At 38.7% G+C, this 27,304-nt stretch overlaps 1 protein-coding gene across 2 annotated transcripts in view; it reads left to right on the forward strand.

Moving 5' to 3' along the window:
* Positions 1-24,402, forward strand: part of ntn1b (netrin 1b) — a 189,346-nt gene extending 164,944 nt beyond the window's left edge. Inside the window, exons 5-7 of one of the 2 annotated variants that reach the window (XM_062036393.1) lie at positions 6,130-6,204; positions 23,414-23,738; positions 23,769-24,402. In XM_062036393.1, the coding sequence (XP_061892377.1) occupies positions 6,130-6,204; positions 23,414-23,733 (395 nt within the window). In that variant the 3' untranslated portion in view covers positions 23,734-23,738; positions 23,769-24,402. Of the gene's footprint in view, positions 1-6,129; positions 6,205-23,413 lie in introns of both variants that reach the window. The other variant, XM_062036392.1, reaches the window with a different exon arrangement.
* The last annotated feature ends 2,902 nt before the right edge of the window (positions 24,403-27,304 follow it).

Genomic DNA, 27,304 nt, shown 5'->3' on the forward strand with positions numbered 1-27,304 from the left:
CCCTTGCAGCACTAACTCTTCCGGGACGCTACAATATGTAGCCCCCGCTACTCCCTACCCCCACCCCCACCTCAACCCTATTAAGACCTTATCGAGAAGTTGTTTGGCTGAGTCCGCTCTCAGTGCTGCTGGAGTGATCGCAATCGCCAAAGCGCGCGAGTCGGCAAAGGGGCATGATGTCATGCGCAACATAGCACCGTGACTCGGTTGGTGCCAAAAAAGTACCGGATTTGGTACCCATCCCGAGTTATAATTCATCAGTTGAGGAGAAGGACGACATAGAAACCCCCCCAGGACACACTGATTGTTCCCTTCTCTGCTTCACGTGGATGAAATGATGCTGAGGGCTAGGGTTCTACGGTATACCGGTACTAGTATAGTACCGTGATACTAATAAATCATATGCGGCACTATACCGCCTTTAAAAAGTACCGGTCCCTGCCCCCCTTTTTTTTTTAACAGGCATGAAGGCGTGTCGTGACATTGTTGGTTTTACGAGCAGAGGAGCATGTTCGGCAGCGCGCACACACAGAGTACTTACAAGCAGACACAGTGTGTAGACAGTATAGGGAGAATGGACGCATTTTGGTGTAAAAAGTCAAGATAAAGGTGAAGTTATAACACTGAAACACCCTCAGGAAGAGCTGCTTTAAGACATGGCTTGCTAGCTAGCGGCTAACATCCATCCATAGTGTTTTAGCTACTTCTAAATCACTAATCCTTGTCTCCATGGCGACAAATAAAGTAAGTTTATTACAAGTTGCGTTATCACTGGAGGACGAGGAATAGCCAAACATGCTTCACTACACACCGTAGGAGGATACAATAGCTCACCGCCGTCACAATGTAAACAAATGCCATGGGTGGATCTACACCTGACATCCACTGTAATGATATCTAGTCAATACTACTATGATTACATCAATATTTTTTTAGCATCACAAATTCTTTTTTCGTTTTTTTTTTAAATTCATATGTTTATAAACTCAGGAAATACATCCCTGGACACACGAGAACTTAAATTATGACCAATGTATGATCCTGTAACTACTTGGTATCGGATCCATACCTAAATGTGTGGTATCATCCAAAACTAATGTAAAGTATCAAAGAAGAGACGAATAAGGGATTATTACATTTTAACAGAAGTGTAGATAGAACATGTTGAAACAGAAAATAAGCAGATATTAACAGTAAATGATCAAGTCGATTAATAATCATTTTTTACAGTTTGTCCCTCATAATGTAGACAAAATAATAGGTGTATAAATGACACAATATGTTACTTCATACGTCAGCAGACTAATTAGGAGTCTTTGTTTGTTTACTTACTACTAAAAGACAAGTTGTCTAGTATGTTCACTATTTTATTTAAGGACTAAATTACAATAATAAACATATGTTTCATGTACACTAAGACTTTTTGTTCAAATAAAGACAATAATGCCATTTTTTGTGGTCCCCTTTATGTAGAAAAGTTTTGAAAAGTATCTAAATACATTTTGGTACTGGTACTGGTGCCAACATATTGGAATCTGGACAACACTAGTACACACAATGAAAGACAAACTGGGGACCCTATGGTTAAAGAAATGGTGTAGTCTACACCAGTGGTCCCCAACCACCAGGCCGCACAAGAATTTTAAAAAAATAAAATAATTTTTTTTTTTTTTTTTTTTTTTTTTTTAAATGAAATCAACATAAAAAACACAATATATACATTATATATCAATATAGATCAATACAGTCTGCAGGGATACAGTCCGTAAGCACACATGATTGTATTTATTTATGTAAAAAAAAAATAAAAAAAATTTTTTATTTATTTATTTTTTTTTTTTTTAAATACCCCCCGCCCCCCACCGGTCCGTGGGACACATTTTCAAGCGTTGACCGGTCCGCAGCTACAAAAAGGTTGGGGACCACTGGTCTACACTACCGTTCAAAAGTTTGGGGTCACCCAAACAATTTAGTGGAATAGCCTTCATTTCTAAGAACAAGAATAGACTGTCGAGTTTCAGATGAAAGTTCTCTTTTTCTGGCCATTTTGAGCGTTTAATTGACCCCACAAATGTGATGCTCCAGAAACTCAATCTGCTCAAACGAAGGTCAGTTTTGTAGCTTCTGTAACGAGCTAAAGTGTTTTCAGATGTGTGAACATGATTGCACAAGGGTTTTCTAATCATCAATTAGCCTTCTGAGCCAATGAGCAAACACATTGTACCATTAGAACACTGGAGTGATAGTTGCTGGAAATGGGCCTCTATACACCTATGTTTACAAAAACACAGGATAAGTTGTAAAATTCCTTTGTGCTGGCACATACTTGAGAGTGTTTGGTGATGGCTGGTGAAATGGTGGATGGGTGTTTTGCAATTTGGACGCATCATCAGTAGTGTGCCCCTGGGTCACTGGGCGTTTCGGCCTTATCACTAGACGCCCTCTCCAGGGGTGGCCAGCCACAGGGTGATCGGCCCAGGGCTTGCGTCAATCCCAATTAAGCATGAGTCGCTTGGTGTTGAACAGCAGACTTCTCATGGGACTATGCATGGCAGGGGCGTCCTTTTCCCTGAGTCAAGCCTAAGCTGACCGCATACCTCCTGGCTTGCTACTTGGGGGCCCAACAGGGGTCTTTCCTCCTCATGAACAGCCACTGGCTGCCTCTTTCGGCTGCCTCCGATGCAGCTTTGATGGCTATACGCAGGCGTTGGCCTCGGACTCCCAGGTCTACAAGCAATTTGGTGGTAGATCTCGCCACAAAGCCTCTGCAGCCCACCTCCACTGGACGGACCTCAGTGTTCCAGCCACGATGTTGTGCTTCAGCTGCAAGCTCGGCATAGCGTTGGTGTTTTCGCTCATAAGCCTCATCCACTGAGTCCTCCCAGGGTACTGTAAGCTCGATGATGAAAACCTTTTTTTGTGAAGGGGACCAGAGCACCACGTCCGGTCTCAGGGTGGTCACAGCAATCTCCGGAGGAAACGCAAGCTGCCGGCCAAGATCAACCAGCATCCTCCAGTCGCGGGCTAAGCATAGCTGGCCTCGCTCAGGTGGTATGGAGCCGCTCCTGACTACCTTAGCCCCTTCGCGGACAAAGGTAATGGTCTGCTGGCGGTTGGCTGCTGGTGGTGGTAGGGAGTTGATGGTTACTCGTTTGTCCTCCAGGGTGGACGCAAGGGTCTTTAGGACTTGATTGTGACGCCAGGTGTAACGTCCTTGGGTGAGACTGGTTTTGCACCCTGTGAGAATGTGCTTGAGGGTGGCTGGCATGGAACAAAGGGCACACACCGGGTCTTCGCCGAACCACTGGTGAAGGTTAACTGGTGTTGGAAGGATGTCATATGTAGCTCTGATGACAAAGCTCAACTGCCTAGCTTCCATGGCCCACATATCCTTCCAGCTGATCTTCCTCCTCTCCACACTGTCCCATCTCGTCCACTGACCCTGTTTGCCCAAAGAGACTGCCTTGGCCCATCTTGCAGCCTCTTCCTGGCGGTGTACTTCGTCCACCACCATCTTCCTCCGTTCTGGTGCTGTGGCCTTACTCCAAGCCGGGCGGGTAGCTGTTAGCCCAAAGCCTCCTCTTCCTTGCTGGACATAGCCCACAATGTCAGCATGTCTGAGGGCTGCTGTTGCTTCTTCCACTGCTTTGGCTGGTCTCCATTTACGCCCTGTCGCCAAGGTTGGTGCATTGTTGCTCACTACCAAGTCTCTGGATTCATTCAGTGTCATCTGGAGTCTTGTTTTTGCACACTTGAACTCCTCTGTGAGACTGGTGAGGGGCAGCTTGAGGATGCCATCTCCGTAGAGGCCTATGGTGGTAAGGCATCGTGGAACTCCGAGCCATTTTTTGATGTAGCCTGTGACTCCTCTTTCCAACTTCTCTACAGTCGAGATTGGGACCTCATAAACTGCGAGGGGCCACAGTATCCTGGGTAGGAGTCCGAACTGCAGGCACCAGGCCTTTAACTTTCCAGGCAGTTGGGTGTTATCGATGGACTGTAGGCCGCTGCTGATATCCTTACGTAGTTGTTGCACCTGGTCTTTGTCCTTCAGGCTTGCATCATACCACCTGCCAAGGCTCTTTACAGGCTGCTCAGACACTGTTGGGATTTGGTCATCTCCGATGAAGAATTTCAGGTCCGAGAGCACTCCCTTCACAATTGAGATGCTTCGTGACTTGGATGGTTTGATCTTCATACGGGCCCAACTGATGTTCTCTTCCAGTTTTCTGAGAAGCCTCCTGGTGCATGGGACGGTGGTGGTCAACGTTGTAATATCGTCCATGTAAGCTCTGAGTGGGGGAAGGCGCTGGCCAGAGTCAACCCGCTGACCGCCTACCACCCACTTTGAGGCGCGGATGATAACCTCCATCGCCATCGTGAATGCCAGGGGTGAAATAGTGCATCCCGCCATGATGCCCACCTCCAAGCGCTGCCAAGAGGTGGTAAAGTCAGAGGTTGTGAAGCAGAACTGCATGTCCTGGAAGTAGGATTTAACTAGGGCTGTGATGGTGTCCGGTATGTGGAAGAAGTTGAAGGCAGACCACAGGAGTTCATGGGGCACCGAACCAAAGGCGTTGGCGAGGTCCAGGAAGACTACGTGGAGATCCTTTCTCTCCGCTTTTGCCACTTGGATCTGGTGCCAGATCATGCTGAAGTGTTCTGAGCACCCAGAGAATCCTGATATACCTGCCTTTTGTACAGATGTATCGATGTACTTATTTCTTCGCAGATACTCGCCCATCCTCTGTGCAATGACACTGAAGAAGATTTTGCCCTCAACGTTTAGCAGGGAGATTGGACGGAATTGGCTGATGTTCTCTGCATCCTTCTCCTTTGGGATGAGGACTCCTCCTGCCCTACGCCACATTTTGGGTATCATCTTCTTTTGCCATGCTGTTCTCATGAGTCTCCAGAGAAACCTCAGGATGTCCGGTGCGTTCTTGTACACCTTGTATGGGACTCCATTTGGCCCCGGGGCTGATGCAGATCTTGCTCGACGCACAGTGTTTTCCACTTCTTTCCATGTTGGAGGGCCGATAGGCATATGATGTTCGGGAGGGTCAATCGGCGGGATATCTGAAGGGATGGTGAGACATTCATAGCGCCTTGGGTCAGAGTGCGTTGCTTTCAGGTGATCTTCCAGGTCTGCCTTTGTTGTTTTAAGGGCTCCACTTTTTTCCTTTGCGAAGATACTTTTGAGGAACTTGAAGGGATCTTTATAGAACCGTGTTCTAGTTTGTTCTTTCTTCCTTCTACGTTTCCGTAGGTTCTCTGCTCTGCGGAGGGATGCCAGTCGGGTTTTAATGTCGACTTGGAGCACATTTATGCCTTCCCTTTCCACTCCAGAGGCTTTTCTCCACTGTTTCCTAAGTTGTCTCCTTTCAAGGACGAGGCGCCTGATCTCATGTTGCCTCCTAGAAACTGGTGCGGTTGAGACGTTTTTTCCACCTTTCCTTACTTGCACTCCGAAGCGTTCTGACCCATATTGATAGATAATGTCCCCCATTCTCTCCAACTTCTTTTCCACTGTCCCTTGTAGTTGTTTGAGGGACAGGGCCAGGTCAGTATTGATTGTTTCCCACAGTTTCTTATCCACGACACCGGGCCACTTCACATGCAGTCTAATCCCTGCTAGTCTCCTTTCGACTGCAGGTCTAGGAGGTTGGGTCGGTTCTACCGTCGTTGTCATCAGCTCTGTGTTTGCTTCCTCCGTGACATTGGTACTGATGTACTGCAAGCTGTGGTTTGCGTCCAGTTGCTGTACTTCATTCGACTGATTTGACTCTTTTCGTAGAAAGTAGTCAATGCGAGGCCTCTGTCTCTCTTCTCTCAAACACTTCTTCTTTCCCTGGTGAACTCTCAACCCATGATGTGATGTAATGCTCCTCCAACCACAGGGACATATCTGCATATTGCAGCAAAAAGCAGACATTTGCAGCTAGAATAGTCATTTACCACATTAGCAATGTATAGAGTGTATTTCTTTCAAGTTAAGACTAGTTTAAAGTTATCTTCATTGAAAAGTACAGTGCTTTTCCTTCAAAAATAAGGACATTTACATGTGACCCCAAACTTTTGAACGGTAGTGTATAAACACACTAAAATGTTGTTTTCTCTTGTTCCCAGATTGTGAGTCGCACTGTAAAGGGTCGAAAGGGAAGATGAAGATCACCATGAAGAAGTACTGTAAAAAAGACTACGGTGAGTAGTGAGTGAGTGAGTGAGTCCACCCCGCAAGAATGTGCTCTCGCAGACGTCGGGAGGGAGAACGTCTCAATTAATCAGGGAGCATCCACACCCTGGTGCTGTGATGGCTTAAACAGACGCCGTGCACATTCATCTCCACTCTCCTCCGTGATGGAATCATGTGGTACCGTATTCTGCTATTCGTCACTTTACCAGGACAAAATTGTGTTTACACAGTGATGTCATCGGGACCTCTCGCGGTGCGGGGACCGAAAGTCAGGTCCCCACAAGGGAATTATGCATGTTTACACAGAGAGACAGAAAATGAGCTTTGGGAGCCAATATTCTGTCTCTTGAAATCAATTAATAATCGCAATCTATTTTTACTAATGTGATCGCTATCTCAGAGACGATTAAAAAAGGAATGGACTTTGATTGAGAAGGATATGAACCGGACTACATCAACAGAACCGACAAGAACGAAGGACGAGTAGCTGTGGTGAAGGACTTGCATTACCATGTGGTGAAAAAACAAGCCATTTTACGACATGTTATGACCATTTAAAGCCCCTCTTAAGACCAAAGCGGTAGTGTTTTGCCAGGAGAAGACCACATTTCCCATGAGGACCAGCGCATATAGCATCATATTGTCATGATGTCCGCTGTGATATTGGCACATACCGTATTTTCCGGACCGTAAGGCGCACCGGATTATAAGGCGCATTAAAGGGGTCATATTATGATTTTTTTCTAAATGTAAAAGACTTCCTTGTGGTCTACATAATATGTGATGGTGGTTCTTTGCTCAAAATGTTGCCTAGATGATGTTTTATACATCATCTTCAAGTCGCTTTCTGACAGTTGCTAACCCAACCATCCTTGCCCGGGCATTTTCCCACTTTTATAGGCATAATAGTCATGACCTGTCCCTGGTTACTAGTGCTTGGCTCCTGCTTAGTTAAATACCGTTTACGTTTGTTGAGTTGCTAACTCAACCATCCTTGCCCGGGCATTTTCCCACTTTTATAGGCCAAATAGTCATGACCTGTCCCTGGTTACTAGTGCTTGGGTCCTGCTCAGTTAAAGATCTTTAATCTATTTTTGCATTAAACATAACTAGAACAACCATCTTTTTGCACCATTTCCGAGCGAAACCATCCTTGCCTGGGCGTTTTCCCACTTTTATAGGCAAAATAGTCATGACCTGTCCCTGGTTACTAGTGCTTGGGTCTTTTAGTTAAAGATCTTTATTCTATTTTTTAGGGCTGCAACTAACGATTAATTTGATAATCGATTAATCTGTCGATTATTACTTTGATTAATAATCGGATAAAAGAGACAAACTACATTTCTATCCTTTCCAGTATTTTATTGGGGGGAAAAACAGCATACTGGCGCCATATTTATTTTGATTATTGTTTCTCAGCTGTTTGTACATTTTGCAGTTTATAAATAAAGGTTTATAAAAAATAAAAATACATTTTTTATTTTTTTTAAATTGCCTCTGCGCATGCGCATAGCATAGATCCAACGAATCGATGACTAAATTAATCGCCAACTATTTTTATAATCGATTTTAATCGATTAGTTGTTGCAGCCCTACTATTTTTGCATTACTAGTTCTTGGCTCCTGCTTAGTTAAAGACCGTTAACGTTTGTTGAGTTGCTAACTCAACCATCCTTGCCCGGGCATTTTCCCACTTTCATAGGCAAAAATAGTCATGACCTGTCCCTGGTTACTAGTGCTTGGGTCCTGCTCAGTTAAAGATCTTTAATCTATTTTTGCATTAAACATAACTATAACAACCATCTTTTTGCACCATTTCCGAGCGAAACCATCCTTGCCCCGGCATTTTCCCACTTTTATAGGCAAAATAGTCATGACCTGTCCCTGGTTACTAGTGCTTGGGTCCTGCTCAGTTAAAGATCTTTAATCTATTTTTGCATTAAACATAACAAGAATCAAACAAATCAACCATCTTTTTGCACCATTTCCGAGCGGAACCATCCTTGCCCGGGCATTTTCCTACTTTTATAGGCAAAAATAGTCATGACCTGTCCCTGGTTACTAGTGCTTGGGTCCTGCTTAGTTAAATACCGTTTATGTTTGTTGAGTTGCTAACTCAACCATCCTTGCCCGGGCATTTTCCCACTTTAATAGGCATAATAGTCATGACTTGTCCCTGGTTACTAGTGCTTGGGTCCTGCTTAGTTCAAGATCTTTAATCTATTTTTGCATTAAACATAACTATAACAACCATCTTTTTGCACCATTTCCGAGCGAAACCATCCTTGCCCCGGCATTTTCCCACTTTTATAGGCAAAATAGTCATGACCTGTCCCTGGTTACTAGTGCTTGGGTCCTGCTCAGTTAAAGATCTTTAATCTATTTTTGCATTAAACATAACAAGAATCAAACAAATCAACCATCTTTTTGCACCATTTCCGAGCGGAACCATCCTTGCCCGGGTCCTGCTTAGTTAAATACCGTTTATGTTTGTTGAGTTGCTAACTCAACCATCCATTTTCCCACTTTAATAGGCATAATAGTCATGACTTGTCCCTGGTTACTAGTGCTTGGGTCCTGCTTAGTTCAAGATCTTTAATCTATTTTTGCATTAAACATAACTAGAACAACCATCTTTTTGCACCATTTCCGAGCGAAACCATCCTTGCCCCGGCATTTTCCCACTTTTATAGGCAAAATAGTCATGACCTGTCCCTGGTTACTAGTGCTTGGGTCCTGCTCAGTTAAAGATCTTTAATCTATTTTTGCATTAAACATAACAAGAATCAAACGAATCAACCATCTTTTTGCACCATTTCCGAGCGGAACCATCCTTGCCCGGGCATTTTCCAACTTTTATAGGCAAAAATAGTCATGACCTGTCCCTGGTTACTAGTGCTTGGGTCCTGCTTAGTTAAATACCGTTTATGTTTGTTGAGTTGCTAACTCAACCATCCTTGCCCGGGCATTTTCCCACTTTTATAGGCAAACTAGTCACGACCTGTAGCTGGTTACTCCACCTCGCTGTGACATCACAACGTAGTCAAGACTGAAAACCCTGACAACAGGCATGAACATGATGATTTGATGCTTTGTCATTGTTTAAAACAAGTATTGTAACAAGACTTATAAGTCAGAAAAGATGAAAATCCTCATAGGTCCTCTTTAATACAAGTATTATGAAGTCCTTGTTTCTTTTCACGCTAAGAAAAAGTCAAGCATTGTTGAATTCCATTTCTTTTGTTCTGCGTTGCTGCACACATAAATCAGGCGGTCATAATGCTGAGGAGAAATCGCAGACAAAACCCCATCAAAGCCGTCTTGCACAACGTATCACAACTTGGAGCGCGTACAAACAAACAGAGGCATCTCAAATCAAGAACCCGTCCAAATTTGTCAGATTGATTTGTCGCTTTTGTCCAAGTTCTACCAGATGTTCAGTGGAGGAGACGCTCTCGCAGTGAACATCCAAAGCAGACGTGGGGAGTGGAGAGTGTGCTTGTTGTCACAAACTAATGACACACCATTGTTGTGCTGAATATTTCATCTGATGACTTCACTTCTATTTATTGATTTCTTTTCAAAGAGAAGATACACACCATGGAACCTTCTTTTAGATGTTTCTCACACTGCCTTCTGTAGCTCTTCCTGGCTGGAATTTGGCCCCAAACACATAAGGCAAACACAATTGCCTTGTTGCCATGGTTACAATAACAGAAAGGACATTTTGGAAATTAACCAAAGGCTCCTTTTCCACATGTTTGTGTACTTTTAAGAGACGCACGTCGTCAAACAGTCGCCTCAGTAGGTCCATAAAGTTGGAACTTTGTTATTTCAATATACGCTGCATCAGGAAATATGATCACTTTTTCCATATAAAGTTACGTTACAGCCATACATATATGTGTGTGTGTATATATATATATATATATATTTATATTTATATATATATATAGATAGTACTTTATTGATTCCTTCAGGAGAGTTCCCTTAGGAAAAATAAATAAATAAAATATAATAAAAAATGTAATTTTAATATATATATATATTAGAGATGTCCGATAATGGCTTTTTTTGCCGATATTCCGATATTGTCCAACTCTTAATTACCGATACCGATATCAAGCGATACCGATATATACATTGGTGAAATTAACACATTATTATGCCTAATGTTGTTGTGATGCCCCGCTGGATGCATTAAACAATGTAACAAGGTTTTCCCAAATAAATCAACTCAAGTTATGGAAAAAAAAAGTGCCAACATGGCACTGCCATATTTATTATTGAAGTCACAAAGTGCATTCATTTTTTTTAACATGCCTCAAAACAGCAGCTTGGAATTTGGGACATGCTCTCCCTGAGAGAGCATGAGGCAGTTGAGGTGGGCGTGGTTGAGGTGGGGGGGTAGGGTTTAGCGGGCGGTGTATATTGTAGCGTCCCGGAGGAGTTAGTGCTGCAAGGGGTTCTGGGTGTTTGTTCTGTTGTGTTACGGTGCCGGATGTTCTCCCGAAATGTGTTTGTCATTCTTGTTTGGTGTGGGTTCACAGTGTGGTGCATATTTGTAACAGTGTTAAAGTTGTTCATACGGTCACCCTCAGTGTGACCTGTATGGCTCTTGACCAAGTATGCGTTGCATTCTCTTGTGTGTGTGAAAAGCTGTAGATATTATGTGACTGGGCCGGCACGCAAAGGCAGTGCCTTTAAGGTTTATTGGCGCTCTGTACTTCTCCCTACGTCCGTGTACACAGCGGCCTTTTAAAAAGTCATACATTTTACTTTTTGAAACCGATACCGATAATTGCCGATATTACATTTCAAAACATTTATGGGCCGATAATATCGGCAGTCCGATATTACCGGACGTCTCTAATATATATATATATATATATATATATATATATATATATATATATATATATACATATATATATATATATATGTATATATATATATATATATATATATATATATGTATATATATATATATATATGTGTGAGTGTGTGTATATATATGTTTCTATATACAGTATGTATATATACATATATACACACATCCACAGTATGTGTACATACAGTATATATGACATCAATTAAATATATAAATGACAATATTTAAATATTTTGTATGTTTGCAATGTACTTGACATACATTTAACATATATATATATATATATATATATACATATACATATATATATATACATATATATATATATATATATATATATATATATATATATGTATGCATACATATATATATGTATACGTATATATATGTATATATATATATATATACATATATATATATACATATATATATACATATATATATACATATATATATATATATATGTATGCATACATATATATATACACATATATATATATATATATATGTGTGTGTCTGTGTGTGTGTATATATATATTTATGTATATGTGTATATATATATGTATGCATACATATATATATATATATATTTATTTATGTATATGTGTATATATATATATGTATGCATATATATATATACATATATATATATATATATATATATATATATATATATATATATATATATATATATATATATATATATATATATATATATATATATGTATATATATATGTATATATATATATATATATATGTATATATATATATACATATATATATACATATACAATTATACAGTAGAGGCCAAAAGTTAGGACACACCTTCTCATTCAATGAGTTTTCTTTATTTTCATGACTATTTACATTGTAAATTGTCACATCAAAACTATGAATGAACACACGTGGAGTTATGTACTTAACAAAAAAAGGTGAAACAACTGAAACTATGTTGTATATTCTAGTTTCTTCAAAATAGCCACCCTTTTGCTCTGATTACTGCTTTGCACACTCTTGGCATTCTCTCCATGAGCTTCAAGCACACCTCTGAAGTTAAAACCATTTCAGGCGACTACCTCTTCACGTTGTATTTGGGTTGTAAAATATTGGTTGAAAAATGACCAAATTTCAATGGTCAAATCAATGTCAGAACTCAACATTGATTAAACGTTGTTAAAAAGCATGTTGTTTCATCGTTGTATTTGTGTTGTAGAATATTGGTTGAAAAATGACCAAATTTCAATGGTCAAATCAACGTCACAACCTGACATTGATTAAACGTTGTTAAAAGGCATGTTGTTTCAACGTTGTATTTGTGTTGTAGAATATTGGTTGGAAAATGACCAAATTTCAATGTCAAATCAACGTCAAAAACGAACATTGATTAAACGTCGTCAAAACGCATGTTGTTTTAACGTTGAATTTGGTAGTAGAATATTGGTTGAAAAATGACCAAATTTCAATGCGAAATTCAACGTTAGAACCCAATGTTGATTAAACGTCAGTGTTTCCCATAAACTGCCAAGATACCTGTGGCGGTGGGGGCGTGGCTATGGGCGTGGTCACCATGACATCATCAATGATACAATGATATGATTTTCTCTAAAAAGGCTCAAAAAATGTATATTTACTAATTAATAATAACAGTTTTGTTTAAACGTCCATCCATCCATTTTACAATATAATTACAACACTTTATGTACATATTTATATACAGATTTGAACAATAAGATATTCACTGAAATATATTTATTAATTGTGGTTCTTACAAGAAATATATCTTATAAAATATAAAAGCTAAAATGTCTCTTAAAGCGCTGCCCCTTTAATTAGTGCATACTAAATCATTTAACTTTAGCCTACTACTACAACCATATTATTTACCAGCAACATAAAGTGAAACAGAGGCAGAGGTGTCCTGCCACAGTCAGTAACAAATCAACAGAAAACAGTAGTGGTCAAATACAAATAAGGCAACAAGAGAAGTATCCTACACTTCTCTTTTGTAAAGTAAATGTGAACAGCCTATATGGGCATCTACATCAACTATATGATTTGCCTGAGAAGCTGGACAGGACAAAAAAATAAATTAAATTTTTTATTTTTTATTTTTATTTGTGGCGGACGTAATTCTTTCGTGGCGGGCCGCCACAAATAAATGAATGTGTGGGAAACACTGAAGGTCGTCAAAGAGCATGTTGTTTCAACGTTGTATTTGGGTTGTAAAATATTGGTTGGGAAATGACCAAATTTCAATGTTAAATCAACGTTAGAACCCAATATTGATTAAACGTTGTCAAAAAGCATGTTGTTTCAACATGAAGTTTGAGTTGCTCAACGTCAGGACCTAAGTCAACAAGCCTGCCTGTTGTGTTCCTGTACATCAGGGGTGTCCAAAGTGCGGCCCGGGGGCCATTTGCGGCCCGCAGCTAATTGTTTACCGGCCCGCCACACATTCTGCAAAAATTGCAAAATTGATAATATTGCAAAAATTAAAAAAAACATTTTAAAAAAGTGGAATGAGGCGAAATCTAACAAGAAAAAGTTGCAATGTTGACACAAAGCTGCCATGCAGGCTGTTTTTTTTTTCTTTTGTCTTTATTTTTCTTTTTTTTTGCCATTGCTAAAAAAAAAAAAAAAGACTAAAAATCTCTGTTACAACGAATTATTACTTAAAAAATGTTTTATGTGGAAAAAATATTGCATATATTTTGTGGCTGCCATATAAAAACATCAAAGCTTTATTTGACAAAAGAGCATAAAACAAACAAAATAATAGTTCAAACGTAAAATGGACAGATATATCTGAAGTTGATCTCGTAATTTAAGTGTTAAAAGTAAAAAAAACTAATAAAAATGTATCACTTTATGAGTGGGGGACCTTTTGGATCCCAAATATATTTAGTAGGATTTTATTTAACTTTTTACTGTGATTACTCAAAAATATTAAGGAATTAAAATCAATGGTGTCCTGCATTATTGATCTTTTAGGGCTCTAATGACTAAATACTGCATATTTCAGTTTTACTATAAAAGACTAAGTTGTCTTTGACAGAAAACCTTTTTTTTTTTTTTTACTTTAAATCAACCTCAAGTTGATAAAGAGATTTACTGTAAGCGTTAAATAAATAAAAAAAATAATAATTTGACTTATTTTGAACAGTTTAATGACTGAGACCCTTTATAGTCCCCGGGAGCCCTAAAGGTTAAAAAAAAAAAAATCCATATATTTTGTTAAGGTTTGAAAATGAAAAATATTTTTCCGTGTGTGGCCCTCAGTGGAAAAAGTTTGGACACCCCTGCTGTATATCAACACATCTTCATTATTTGATGTGTGATTCATCAGAACCGAGACAGCCGCCGGTGCCCTTCGGAACCCGTCCGACAGACCGGAGCAAAATCGTCCCGTTCCTTCCTCCGAACATTCCAGATGATTCCGTCTGGCGTCTTCGCTCAGCCCTCTCGCCTCGCTTTAATTCATTTCTCAGGCTCGTCGACCCGCTTTTATTGCTCTGTTCTTCTGGGGGCCGCCGGGGGTCACGGGAAGGGGCCCCCTGTTTAAACACACTCGTGCACTCTGCCGGCACCGCAGCATTCCTTCGGGGCGCAAACAGGTGCTAAATTAGGCAGACGGTGACGGATCGCCACCTCGGCGAGGAAGAAATATGTTTTGTTTATTCAATTTTTGTTTTTCACCGCCTCCGTCGCTACGGAGACGGCGGACACAAAGGGATTGTTTCCTCGGCCGACGTTCCTGCTGCGCACACACGTTCCCTCCCTCCCCGCGCCACCGGGCCAACAATGAATCAAAGCGTGTTTACTGACGTGGTCAAAGGCACGGGGCCCCCCCTTAGCGGGTACCCCATTGTTCTCCCAGCTGATAAGCAGACGGGACCTCTAATGAAGTCAGCTTTAATTGCATTAGCCCTCGCCCGTTGACGGCGTTTGAACCCGAGGTGGCCTCGCTTGGCCGCTGTTCTCCCCCGCCGTTGGGGGACTCACTCTGTGACGCCGAGCCGAGTGAGCCCCTTTCTTATGGAGCCAGTACGATTTGGTATCGGAAAAAAAAAAGACATTGTAGAAAAGGTTGTATTGGCACCCAAACAAGTTTGGGCCACCAATAAATCCAAACATTGAAAAAAATACAATATTTTGTGTTATTTTTATGTTTTCTACGCCAATGTTCATATTTTTGTAGACTTTTATTGTTTTTGTGTGTTTTAAAGGTTGTTTATGGTCATTTGTAGGTACAGTACGCGACAAAAAATGCAATTTATATATATTTTTAAATGACACCACTGCAAAGACCGAGGTCAGGGGTCGGCAACCCGTAATGTTGAAAGAGCCATATTGGACCAAAAATACAAAAAACTAATCTGTTTGGAGCCGAAAAAATTAAATAAAGGTCTTTTATACTGTAAGTGTTATAATGAAGACAACACATGATGCAAGTGTCTATATTAGCCTACTATCAAAAGGACTTTAAAAGTCTTATATAAGTGTTATAATGAAGACAACACATGATGTAAGTGTCTATATTAGTTATATTAGTCTACTATCAAAATGACTTTAAAAGTCTTATATAAGTGTTATAATGAAGACAACACATGATGTAAGTGTCTATATTAGCTATATTAGCCTACTATCAAAATGACTTTAAAAGTCTTATATAAGTGTTATAATGAAGACAACACATGATGCAAGTGTATATATTAGCCTACTATCAAAATGACTTTAAAAGTCTTATATAAGTGTTATAATGAAGACAACACATGATGTAAGTGTCTATATTAGCCTACTATCAAAATGACTTTAAATGTCTTATATAAATGTTATAATGAAGACAACACATGATGTAAGTGTCTATATTAGTTATATTAGCCTACTATCAAAATGACTTTAAATATCTTATATAAGTGTTATAATGAAGACAACACATGATGTAAGTGTCTATATTAGCCTAATATCAAAATGACTTTAAATGTCTTATATAAGTGTTTTGATGAAGACAACACATGATGTAAGTGTCTATATTAGCTACATTAGCCTACTATATCATATTAGCTGGCACAAATCTTTGTTGACAGAAATGTTGAAATGTAATATTTATTCTACACATTTTTACAACATTGGAAAACATTAGTAAAACTTCTCAGAGGGTGAGATAACTCCTGGAAATGACTGACTTAGAATGGCCAAAGGTATAGATGTGTGTGTCCAAGTTAAAGGAAACATCATCTTCTAGTGGATTTATTACAATCTTTGCAAGCTGTGTAACGTTTGCTGTGGTCTGGAACAACATGGCACCCAAACAACTATCATAAATGCAGCAAATATTACATACAGATCAAATAAATATAAATTAAATACACAGAGGACATAAGTAAAGGAAATTAAATGAGCTCAAAGATAGCTACAAACGAGGCATAATGATGCAATATGTACATACAGCTAGCCTAAATAGCATGTTAGCATGGATTAGCTTGCAGTCATGCAGTGACCAAATATGCCTGATTAGCACTCCACACAAGTCAATAACGTCAACAAAGGTCACCTTTGTGCATTCACGCACAGCATGAAACGTTTGGTGGACAAAATGAGACAAAGAAGGAGTGGCATAAAACACGTCTTTCTCTGGTCGCGTCAGAGAAAGTTGTACATGTAAACAAACTACGGTGAGTTCAAGGACCGTCCAAATTAGTAGGACAAAATGGCCCTCGCCAAATACTCTCATCAGTGAAGCATGTTTAATATAAACACTGGGATTTATAACAATTAGGAAGGTAAACCATATTAAAAAATATATATATAAATTCCCCCCATCTTTTTTCATTTTCATAAATTTTTGAAAAAGCTCACGGAGGCCACAAGGGCGGCGCTAAAGAGTCACGGGTTGCCGAACCATTGCGACAGGCCAAAAAAATGAAGGGAGCTATGAATTTTTGAAGTTAAAAAATTAACTGCTTTTTTGTCCTGGATTGTTCAATAAGACAATAGAAAAATGTGTGACCTGCATTTCAAAACAACAAAGCTCCCTCATTATTTGTCATAAATGCATTAAATAGATCGTAAATGTATTTAAGTAACCCACAAAAAATCAATAAATTTGGTTGTTTAATTTTTAATTATTTCATTAAGTTGAGTAGCCACGTCACAATTTCCAGAAAAATAGCTCCTAATGTATTTCCTGGAATTTTTTAAATGGTGTTTTCAACAGAAGGTACATTTTTTTAAAAGCAATCTAAAAACAATCTATGTATATAAGAAAAAAAAACACAATAAGATGCCCTTTCAAGCAAATAACTATACTATCTACCTTTGATTAATTTCTTAAAATATGTAACTGCAATTCTACAATCGTAGCGTTATTTGATATCCATATCAGCGTTCCCAGACTTAAAGGAAATGAGATTTTCTTATTTAAACGGGGATAGCAGATCCATTCTGTGTCGTACTTGATCGTTTCGCGATATTGCCATATTTTTGCTGAAAGGATTTAGTAGAGAACATCGACGATAAAGTTCGCAACTTTTGCTCGCTGATTAAAAAAAAGCCTTACCTGTACCGGAAGTAGCGTGACGTCACCGGTTGTGGAGCTCCTCACATCTGCACATTGTTTACAATCATGGCCACCAGCAGCGAGAGCGATTCGGACCGAGAAAGCGACGATTTCCCCATTAATTTGAGCCAGGATGAAAGATTCGTGGATGAGGAAAGTGAGAGTGAAGGACTAGAGGGCAGTGGAAGCGATTCAGATAGGGAAGATGCTGTGAGAGGCGGGTGGGAATGACTACAACAGTAAATAAACACAAGACATATATATACTCTATTAGCCACAACACAACCAGGTTTATATTTAATATGCCACAAATTAATCCCGCATAACAAACACCTCCCCCCTCCCGTCCATATAACCTGCCAATACAAATCAAACACCCGCACAACACACTCAATCCCACAGCCCAAAGTACCGTTCACCTCCGCAAAGTTCATACAGCACATATATTTCCCCAAAGTTACGTACGTGACATGCACATAGCGGCACGCACGTACGGGCAAGCGATCAAATGTTTGGAACCCGCAGCTGCGTACTCACGGTAGCGCGTATCCAACTCAAAGTCCTCCTGGTAAGAGTCTCTGTTGTCCCAGGCCAATGGTAAAGCTTGACTGTCATCGTTCGGGAATGTAAACAATGAAACACCGGCTACGTGGTTGTGTTGCTGCAGCCGGCCGCTAATACACCGCTTCCCACTTACAGCTTTCTTCTTTGCTGTCTCCATTGTTCATTAAACAAATTGCAAAAGATTCACCAACACAGATGTCCAGAATACTGTGGAATTTTGCGATGAAAACAGACGACTTAATAGCTGGCCACAATGCTGTCCCATAATGTCCGCTACAATCCGTGACGTCACGCGCAAACGTCATCATACCGAGACGTTTTCAGCAGGATATTTCGCGGGAAATTTAAAATGTCACTTTATAAGTTAACCCGGCCGTATTGGCATGTGTTGCAATGTTAAGATTTCATCATTGATATATAAACTATCAGACTGCGTGGTCGCTAGTAGTGGCTTTCAGTAGGCCTTTAAACTTGCATTTTTCGACGCGGCTGTGCAATTCACTAGGCCACACTATCGAGTTACGCAACTGCTTGCTTTTTTTTTGGAGGAAAGCTGCTAAATTTGACAGAACACCGGAAGCAGCTTCACCAGACTTGGTATTGCAGCTAAAACACCGTAGAAGAAGAAAGGAGGACCGAGGGGCGTCTATATTAGGTTTCAAAAAGCGTCAAAATATATACAATTATGAAGCAGAAGTTGTTTTTTACATTTATCTTGAGTATTTGTGGGCAAAAAATGTTATTGTCGACAATGTCGACTAATCGTTGCAGCCCTAAAAGAATGTAATAATTGCAATTGTACAGTGGAAGCGTTATTTGATATCCAAATTGGCGTTTGGAAACGTAAACCTGGTGAAAACATAACCCCACTGAAGAAGGTAGTAATTGTAATTCTACACTGGGAGCGTTATTTGATATCCAAATTGGCGTTCCTAAACTTAAAGTTGCATTTTTTTTACGTGGCTGCGTAATTCACTAGGCCCCACTATCGAGCAACTGGTTGCTTTTTTCGATAAAGCTGCTAAATTGGACAGAACACCGGAAGCAGTTTTACCAGACTTGGTCTTGCAGGTAAAACCCAGTAAAAGAAGAAAGGAGGACCGAGGGCGTCTAGATTAGGTTTCAAAAGGCGTCAAAATATGAAATTATGAAGCAAAAGTTGTTTTTGACATTTATCTTGAGTGGACCACCGGGTGTTGCTGTCGGGGGGATGTATTTCCGATACTTAAATAAAAAATTACTACAGTGTCTATTTCCGTAGCAAATCTTACTGCCACCTACGTATCCCCAAAAAATGTCAATGTTTTTGTCGGCGCTGCTTTTAGAAGTGTGTGTCCCAACATAAACCGGGGGTATACACTCGAGGGAGAAAAGGACGGAGGACGCCGGCGAGAGAAGAGGGCGCTGTCTCCGGCGGATTCTCACGCTGGGAATTTGGACGGGCCTCCATGGGAGCAGAACCCGGATAGCTCGTGAGGTCGGAACATATTCCGATTCTCCTGGAACTTATTCTGTGGCTGGGAAGACAAATAGTGGCCCCTCGTCCCCCACACCCTTCTTTATGTGTGTGCATGGAGGAGAGGATTGAATGGCGGGGCTGTGAGAGCTCACTCCACTCAGCCCAACAAACCTTCTTTCTTCTGATATTGGGTGCAGTTAGCACACACACACACACACACACACACACACACGCTGTCAATTACACCGCCCCTCCAGTTCATTCTTGGCCAGTCAATGGACTTTGGCTAATTGTGATAAGTTCATATGAAGAAAGGGAAAAAAAGGTTGATAAGTGTTGATATCGCTTTGGCATTCATCGAAAAAAATACTGTATTTTTCCGACTATAAGGCAGACTTAAAATCCTTTTATTTTTCTCAAAAGTCGACAGCGTGCCTTATAGGGTTGTCTCCATACCAATATTTTTTACCGGTACCAAAATGTATTTCGATTAGGGATGTCCGATAATGGCTTTTTGCCGATATCCGATATTCCGATATTGTCCAACTCTTTAATTACCGATACCGATATCAACCGATACCGATATCAACCGATACCGATATATACAGTGGTGGAATTAACACATTATTATGCCTAATTTGGACAACCAGGTATGGTGAAGATAAGGTCCTTTTTTTTAAATTAATAAAATAAAATAAATAAATTTAAAAAAAATTCTTGAATAAAAAAGAAAGTAAAACAATATAAAAACAGTTACATAAAAACTAGTAATGAATGAAAATGAGTCAAATGAAGTGTTAAAGGTTAGTACTATTAGTGGAGCAGCAGCACGCACAATCATGTGTGCTTACGGACTGTATCCCTTGCAGACTGTATTGATATATATTGATATATAATGTAGGAACCTTGCAGACTGTATTGATATATATTGATATATAATGTAGGAACCTTGCCGACTGTATTGATATATATTGATATATAATGTAGGAACCTTGCAGACTGTATTGATATATATTGATATATAATGTAGGAACCTTGCAGACTGTATTGATATATATTGATATATAATGTAGGAACCTTGCAGACTGTATTGATATATATTGATATATAATGTAGGAACCTTGCCGACTGTATTGATATATATTGATATATAATGTAGGAACCTTGCAGACTGTATTGATATATATTGATATATAATGTAGGAACCTTGCCGACTGTATTGATATATATTGATATATAATGTAGGAACCTTGCAGACTGTATTGACATATATTGATATATAATGTAGGAACCAGAATATTGATAACAGAAAGAAATGGGGAGAGGGGGGTTTTTTGGGTTGGTGCACTAATTGTAAGTGTATCTTGTGTTTTTTATGTTGATTTAATAAATAAAACAAAAACAACAAAAAACGATACAGATAATAAAAAAAAACGATACCGATAATTTCCGATATTACATTTTAACGCATTTATACATCCCTAATTTCGATACTTTAGGACACTTTTCTTTTTTTCTTTTTTCTTTTTTTCGTGACTTACTTTTTATTTTAACATTAAATCAGTGATTTTATTTAATTTTTTTATTTTTTTTTATTGACATCCAGCACATCATATTCACATAAATCATATATCTATTGTCTGCCCTAAATGTCAAAATATTTTTGTTTATATCCCATCCATACCACCCCCCCCCCAAAAAAAAGAAAGAAACAAAAAAACAAAGTAATATCTACAAATACATTGATTAAATAAACAGAAAGAAAAAAAATAGGAAATAATAATACATTAATAATAATAATAATAATCAGAAATAAAATATAAACAGATACATATATATATATATACAGTATATATATACACACATACATACATATAAATATATATGTATATACACACATAGACACTTTTCTTTTTTTCTTTTTTTCATCACTTACTTTTTATTTTAACATTAAATCAATGATTTTTTTTTTATTGACATCCAGCACATCATATTCACATAAATCATATATCTATTGTCTGCCCTAAATGTCAAAATATTTTTGTTTATATCCCATCCATACCACCCCCCCCTCCCCCCCCCCCCCCAAAAAAAGAAAGAAACAAAAAAACAAAGTAATATCTACAAATACATCGATTAAATAAACAGAAAGGGGAAAAAAAGGAAATAATAATACATTAATAATAATAATAATAATCAGAAAAAAAAAATATATATATATATATATACACACACACATACATACATATAAATATATATATATATATACATACATAGACACTTTTCTAAATAGAGAAGGTCTTATCTTTGTCCATGTGATGTCAGATGAAACAAAAACTGAGCTGTTTGGCCACAATACCCAGCAATATGTTTGGAGGAGAAAAGGTGAGGCCTTTAATCCCAGGAACACCAGGTCTACCGTCAAGCATGGTGGTGGTAGTATTATGCTCTGGGCCTGTTTTGCTGCCAATGGAACTGCTGCTTTACAGAGAGTACCATATTTTTTCGGACTATAAGTCGCAGTTTTTTTCATAGTTTGGCCGGGGGTGCTACTTATGTGTGAAATGATTAACACATTAGCGTAAAATATCAAATAATATTATTTATGTCATTCACGTAAGAGACTAGACGTATAAGATTTCATGGGATTTAGCGATTAGGAGTGACAGATTGTTTGGTAAACGTATAGCATGTTCTATATGTTATAGTTATTTGAATGACTCTTACCATAATATGTTACGTTAACATACCAGTTGGTTATTTATGCCTCATATAACGTACACTTATTCAGCCTGTTGTTCACTATTCTTTAGACATTTTAAATTGCCTTTCAAATGTCTATTCTTGCTGTTGGCTTTTATCAAATACATTTCCCAAAAAATGCGACTTATACTCCAGTGCGACTTATATATGTTTTTTTCCTTCTTTATTATGCATTTTCGGCTGGTGCGACTTATACTCCGGAGCGACTTATACTCCGAAAAATATGGTAAATGGGACAATGAAAAAGTAGGATTAGCTCCAAATTCTTCAGGACAAGCTAAAATCCTCAGGTTGGGTCTTGGGCGCAGTTGGGTGTTCCAACAGGACACTGACCTCAAACACACCTCAAAAGTGGTAAAGGAATGCTAAATCAGGCTAGAATGAAGGTTTTAGAATGGCCTTCCCAAAGTCCTGACTTAAAGGTGTGGACAATGCTGAAGAAACAAGTCCATGTCAGAAAAGCAACACAACACAAGCGTAGATGGTGAAATCCCTAAATTCCTTGTTGAGAAATGTTGTTCTTCAACAATTTGCTCAGGCATTTGTTGACAAAGTGGTGACCCTCGCCCCGTCCTTGTTTGTGAACGACTGAGCATTTCATGGAAGCTGCTTTTATACCCAATCATGGCGCCCACCTGTTCCCAATTAGCCCGTTCACCTGTGGGATGTTCCAAATAAGTCTTTGATGAGCATTCCTCAACTTTCTCACTCTTTTTTGCCACTTGTGCCAGCTTTTTTGAAACATGTTGCCGGCATCAAATTGCAAACGAGCTAATATTTGCCAAAAACAACAAAGTTTAGCAGTTTGAACGTTAAATATCTTGTCTTTGCAGTCTATTCAATTGAATAGAAGTTGAAAAGGAGTCTCTTTTTTTTTTAGCATTTCCACAACGTGACAACTTGGAAATCAGTTGCACTTCAAAGTCAAATAAAAAGTCCATTTCCAATATTTGACGTCCTTCCTTGTGTGTTCCTCCCAGCGGTGCAGGTGCACGTGCTGAAGGGCGACAAGGCGGGCGAGTGGTGGAAGTTCACCGTCAACATCATCTCCGTCTACAAACAAGGCGAGCAGCGCATCCGCCGCGGGGACCAGCTGCTGTGGGTGCGCGCCAAGGACCTGGCCTGCAAGTGTCCCAAGACCAAGCCCGGCAGGAAGTACCTGCTCATGGGCTCCGAGCAGCACTCCCCCGGGCAGAGCGGCGTGGTGGCGGACAAGGGCAGCCTGCTCGTCCCCTGGAAGGACCTGTGGGGGCGTCGCCTCAGGAAGTTCCAGCAGCGCGACAAGAGGGGCAAGTGCTAGACCAGGTCCCGCAAGAGGGGCAAGTGCTAGACCAGGTCCCGCAAGAGGGGCAAGTGCTAGACCAGGTCCACAGAACTAGGAGCATGACTGCTGTTGCTTGGACAAACGCATCTTAGTAGGAAGGAAAAGGAGTTTTGTCAAGGAGTTCATTCTGGTTGTGTTTGGAGTTGCACCTCATGTTCAATATCAGTCCCATCATAACAAATCTACTTTTAGCACTAGACCTCCAGTCTCTGCTGGAACCTGCTTATGTTCACAACTCAACCTGATTATGTTCACAACTCAACTCAACCTGCTTATGTCCACAACTCATCCTGCTTATGTTCACAACTCAACCTGATTATGTTCACAACTCAACTCAACCTGCTTATGTCCACAACTCATCCTGCTTATGTTCACAACTCAACCTGATTATGTTCACAACTCAACTCAACCTGCTTATGTCCACAACTCAACCTGCTTATGTCCACAACTCATCCTGCTTATGTTCACAACTCAACCTGCTTATGTTCACAACTCAACTCAACCTGCTTATGTCCACAACTCAACCTGCTTATGTCCACAACTCAACCTGCTTATGTTCACAACTCAACCTGCTTATGTCCACAACTCAACCTGCTTATGTTCACAACTCAACCTGCTTATGTCCACAACTCAACCTGCTTATGTCCACAACTCAACCTGCTTATGTCCACAACTCAACCTGCTTATGTCCACAACTCAACCTGCTTATGTTCACAACTCAACCTGATTATGTCCACAACTCAACCTGCTTATGTCCACTACTCAACCTGCTTATGTCCACTACTCAACCTGCTTATGTCCACAACTCATCCTGCTTATGTCCACAACTCAACCTGCTTATGTCCACAACTCAACCTGCTTATGTCCACAACTCAACCTGCTTATGTCCACAACTCAACCTGCTTATGTCCACAACTCAACCTGCTTATGTCCACAACTCATCCTGCTTATGTCCACAACTCAACCTGCTTATGTCCACAACTCAACCTGCTTATGTCCACAACTCAACCTGCTTATGTCCACAACTCATCCCTTGTTTTTGTGCAAATTGTTTTTTGGAGTTTAAATTTGAGTTATTTTGCAAATCTTTTGTGTCATCGCAAAAAAGTTTGATAGTAAAATAGTTTTTTTGTTCTGGCAAAACTTTTTTTTGCTTGTAAATCTTTTTAACGGTTAAAATCAGTTTTTCCTTGTAAATCGTTTTTTCGGGGGGTTAAAAATATTTTTGGTTACAAATTAATTTTTTTGGTTGCAGATTGTTGTTTGGGGGGATAAAAAAAGTTTTTTTCCGGTTGCAATGCAAATTGTTTTGGTCGGAAATTGAGGTTTTGTTTTGGGTTGCTAATCATTTTTTAGTTGCCGAGTTTTTTTTTGGTTGGATTGTTTTATGAAAATATTTTTTTGGCTTGTAAGTCATTTAATGGGTAAAATCTGTTTTTGGTTGAAAATCAAATTTTTTTTTTTGCAAAAATCTTTCTGGTCACTTTTGTTTTCTTTCTTAAAAATAATTTTTTGGTTTAAAATCGTTTTTTTAGTTAAAATCATTTTGGTTCAAATGTGTTTTCTTTTGTTAAAAATCATTTTTGGTTAAGAAACATTTTTTTAGTTAAAACATATTTTAGGTTACAAATTGTTATTTTAGTTAAAATATTATTTTGGTTGCAAATCATTTTTGTTTTTTGCAAATTGTTTTGTTTGGAAACAGATTTTTTTAGCAGATATTTTTTTGGGATGGAATTTTTTTATTAGATTTTTTTTGTAATGAAAATATTTTTCCTGGGTTGTAATCATCTTTATTGCTAATATCTATTTTTGTTAGAAAATAGATATTAGCATTTTTTTGGTTAAAATTGTTTTTGGTTACATTTTTTTTGGTTAGAAATAATTGTTTTGTTTCAAATTGTTTTAGTTAAAATATTTTTGGTTAAAAATAATTTTCTTTTGTTAAAAAACAATGTTTTGGTTGCAAATCGTTTTTTTAGAAAAAAATAATGTTTTGGTTACACTTTTTTTTTTTTGTTAAAAATAATTTTTGGTTTGCAAATCATGATGTTTTATAAGATTTTTTGGCTGCAAATCATTTTGTTTGGTAGCAAATCCATCCATCCATCCATTTTCTACCGCTTGTCCCTTTTGGGGTCACGGGGGGTCGCTGGAGCCTATCTCAGCTACAATCGGGCGGAAGGAAAAATTGTTTTGTTTGGAAATTTATTTTATTTCGGTTGCAAATCATTTTTTGGATATAAATAGTTTTTTGGTTGCAGTTGTTTTTTTAATTGATTTTTTTTTTATGAAAATCTTTTTTCTAGGTTGTAATCATTTTTATGGTTAAAATCTATTTTTGTTTGAAAATAGAATTTTGGTTGAAATTCCAAATTTTTTGTTGCAAATCGTTTTTGGGGGGGGTAAAAAGTCTTTTTTTCTTGGTTGTAAATCATTTTAGTGTTTTGCAAATTGTTGTTTTGGTCAGAAATGTAGTTTTTTTTTGTTGCTAATCATTTTTTGATGGAAATCATTTTTTGGTTGCAGAGGAGTTTTTTGATAGAAATTTTTTTCTGGGTTGTAATTCATGTTACTTGTAAAATCAGTTTTTGGTTGAAAATTGCTTTTTTTTGTTAAAATATTTTGGGTTACAATTTGTCTTTTTTTAAAATAATTTTTTGGTTGCAACACATTTTTTAACTTAAAAAATATTTTTGGTTACAATTTTTTTTTGTTAAAAATCAAATTCTTTTGGTTGCAAATAGTTTAGGGGGGGTTAAAAATATATATTTTTTGGGTTACAAATATTTTTTTGGCTGCAAATAATTTCTCTGGTTCGTTGTCATTTTTTTTTTATTGCAAATCGTTTTTTGGTTACAAATTTTATTCATTACAAAATTCTTTGGGGTTGTAAAATTGTTCTTTGCAAGTTTTTTTTTTTTTTTGTAACTGTTTTTTCCCGTTAAAAATCAACATTTTTGAGTTGCTCAGAACCATACCTCCGTCGCTACAAAATCATATGAAAACAGAAAAATCCAAATAAAAATGTGCAAAACCGGTCGGTGCGATATAAGCGGGTTCCATTATATCTCTCTAGTCGCCTTTTAGGAAGTCCACAAAAATCCAACATTTGAACTTTTATCCCCAGAAGACAAGAAGTCGCTCTCTCCACTGGAGTGAAAGAAAAGATGTCGTGCTAAACTCTGCATGTAAACATATTGTAGACGTGCGCAGCTAGAGACTAGATAGACCAGGTGGTGGAGTCGCAGCTAGAGACTAGATAGACCAGGTGGTGGAGTCGCAGCTAGAGACTAGATAGACCAGGTGGTGGAGTCGCAGCTAGAGACTAGATAGACCAGATGGTGGAGTCGCAGCTAGAGACTAGATAGACCAGGTGGTGGAGTCGCAGCTAGAGACACCAGATGGTGGAGTCGCAGCTAGAGACTAGATAGACCAGGTGGTGGAGTCGCAGCTAGAGACTAGATAGACCAGGTGGTGGAGTCGCAGCTAGAGACTAGATAGACCAGATGATGGAGTCGCAGCTAAAGACTAGATAGACCAGGTG

Source organism: Entelurus aequoreus, linkage group LG25, assembly GCF_033978785.1.
Source record: "Entelurus aequoreus isolate RoL-2023_Sb linkage group LG25, RoL_Eaeq_v1.1, whole genome shotgun sequence".
Taxonomy (NCBI): Eukaryota; Metazoa; Chordata; class Actinopteri; order Syngnathiformes; family Syngnathidae; genus Entelurus; species Entelurus aequoreus.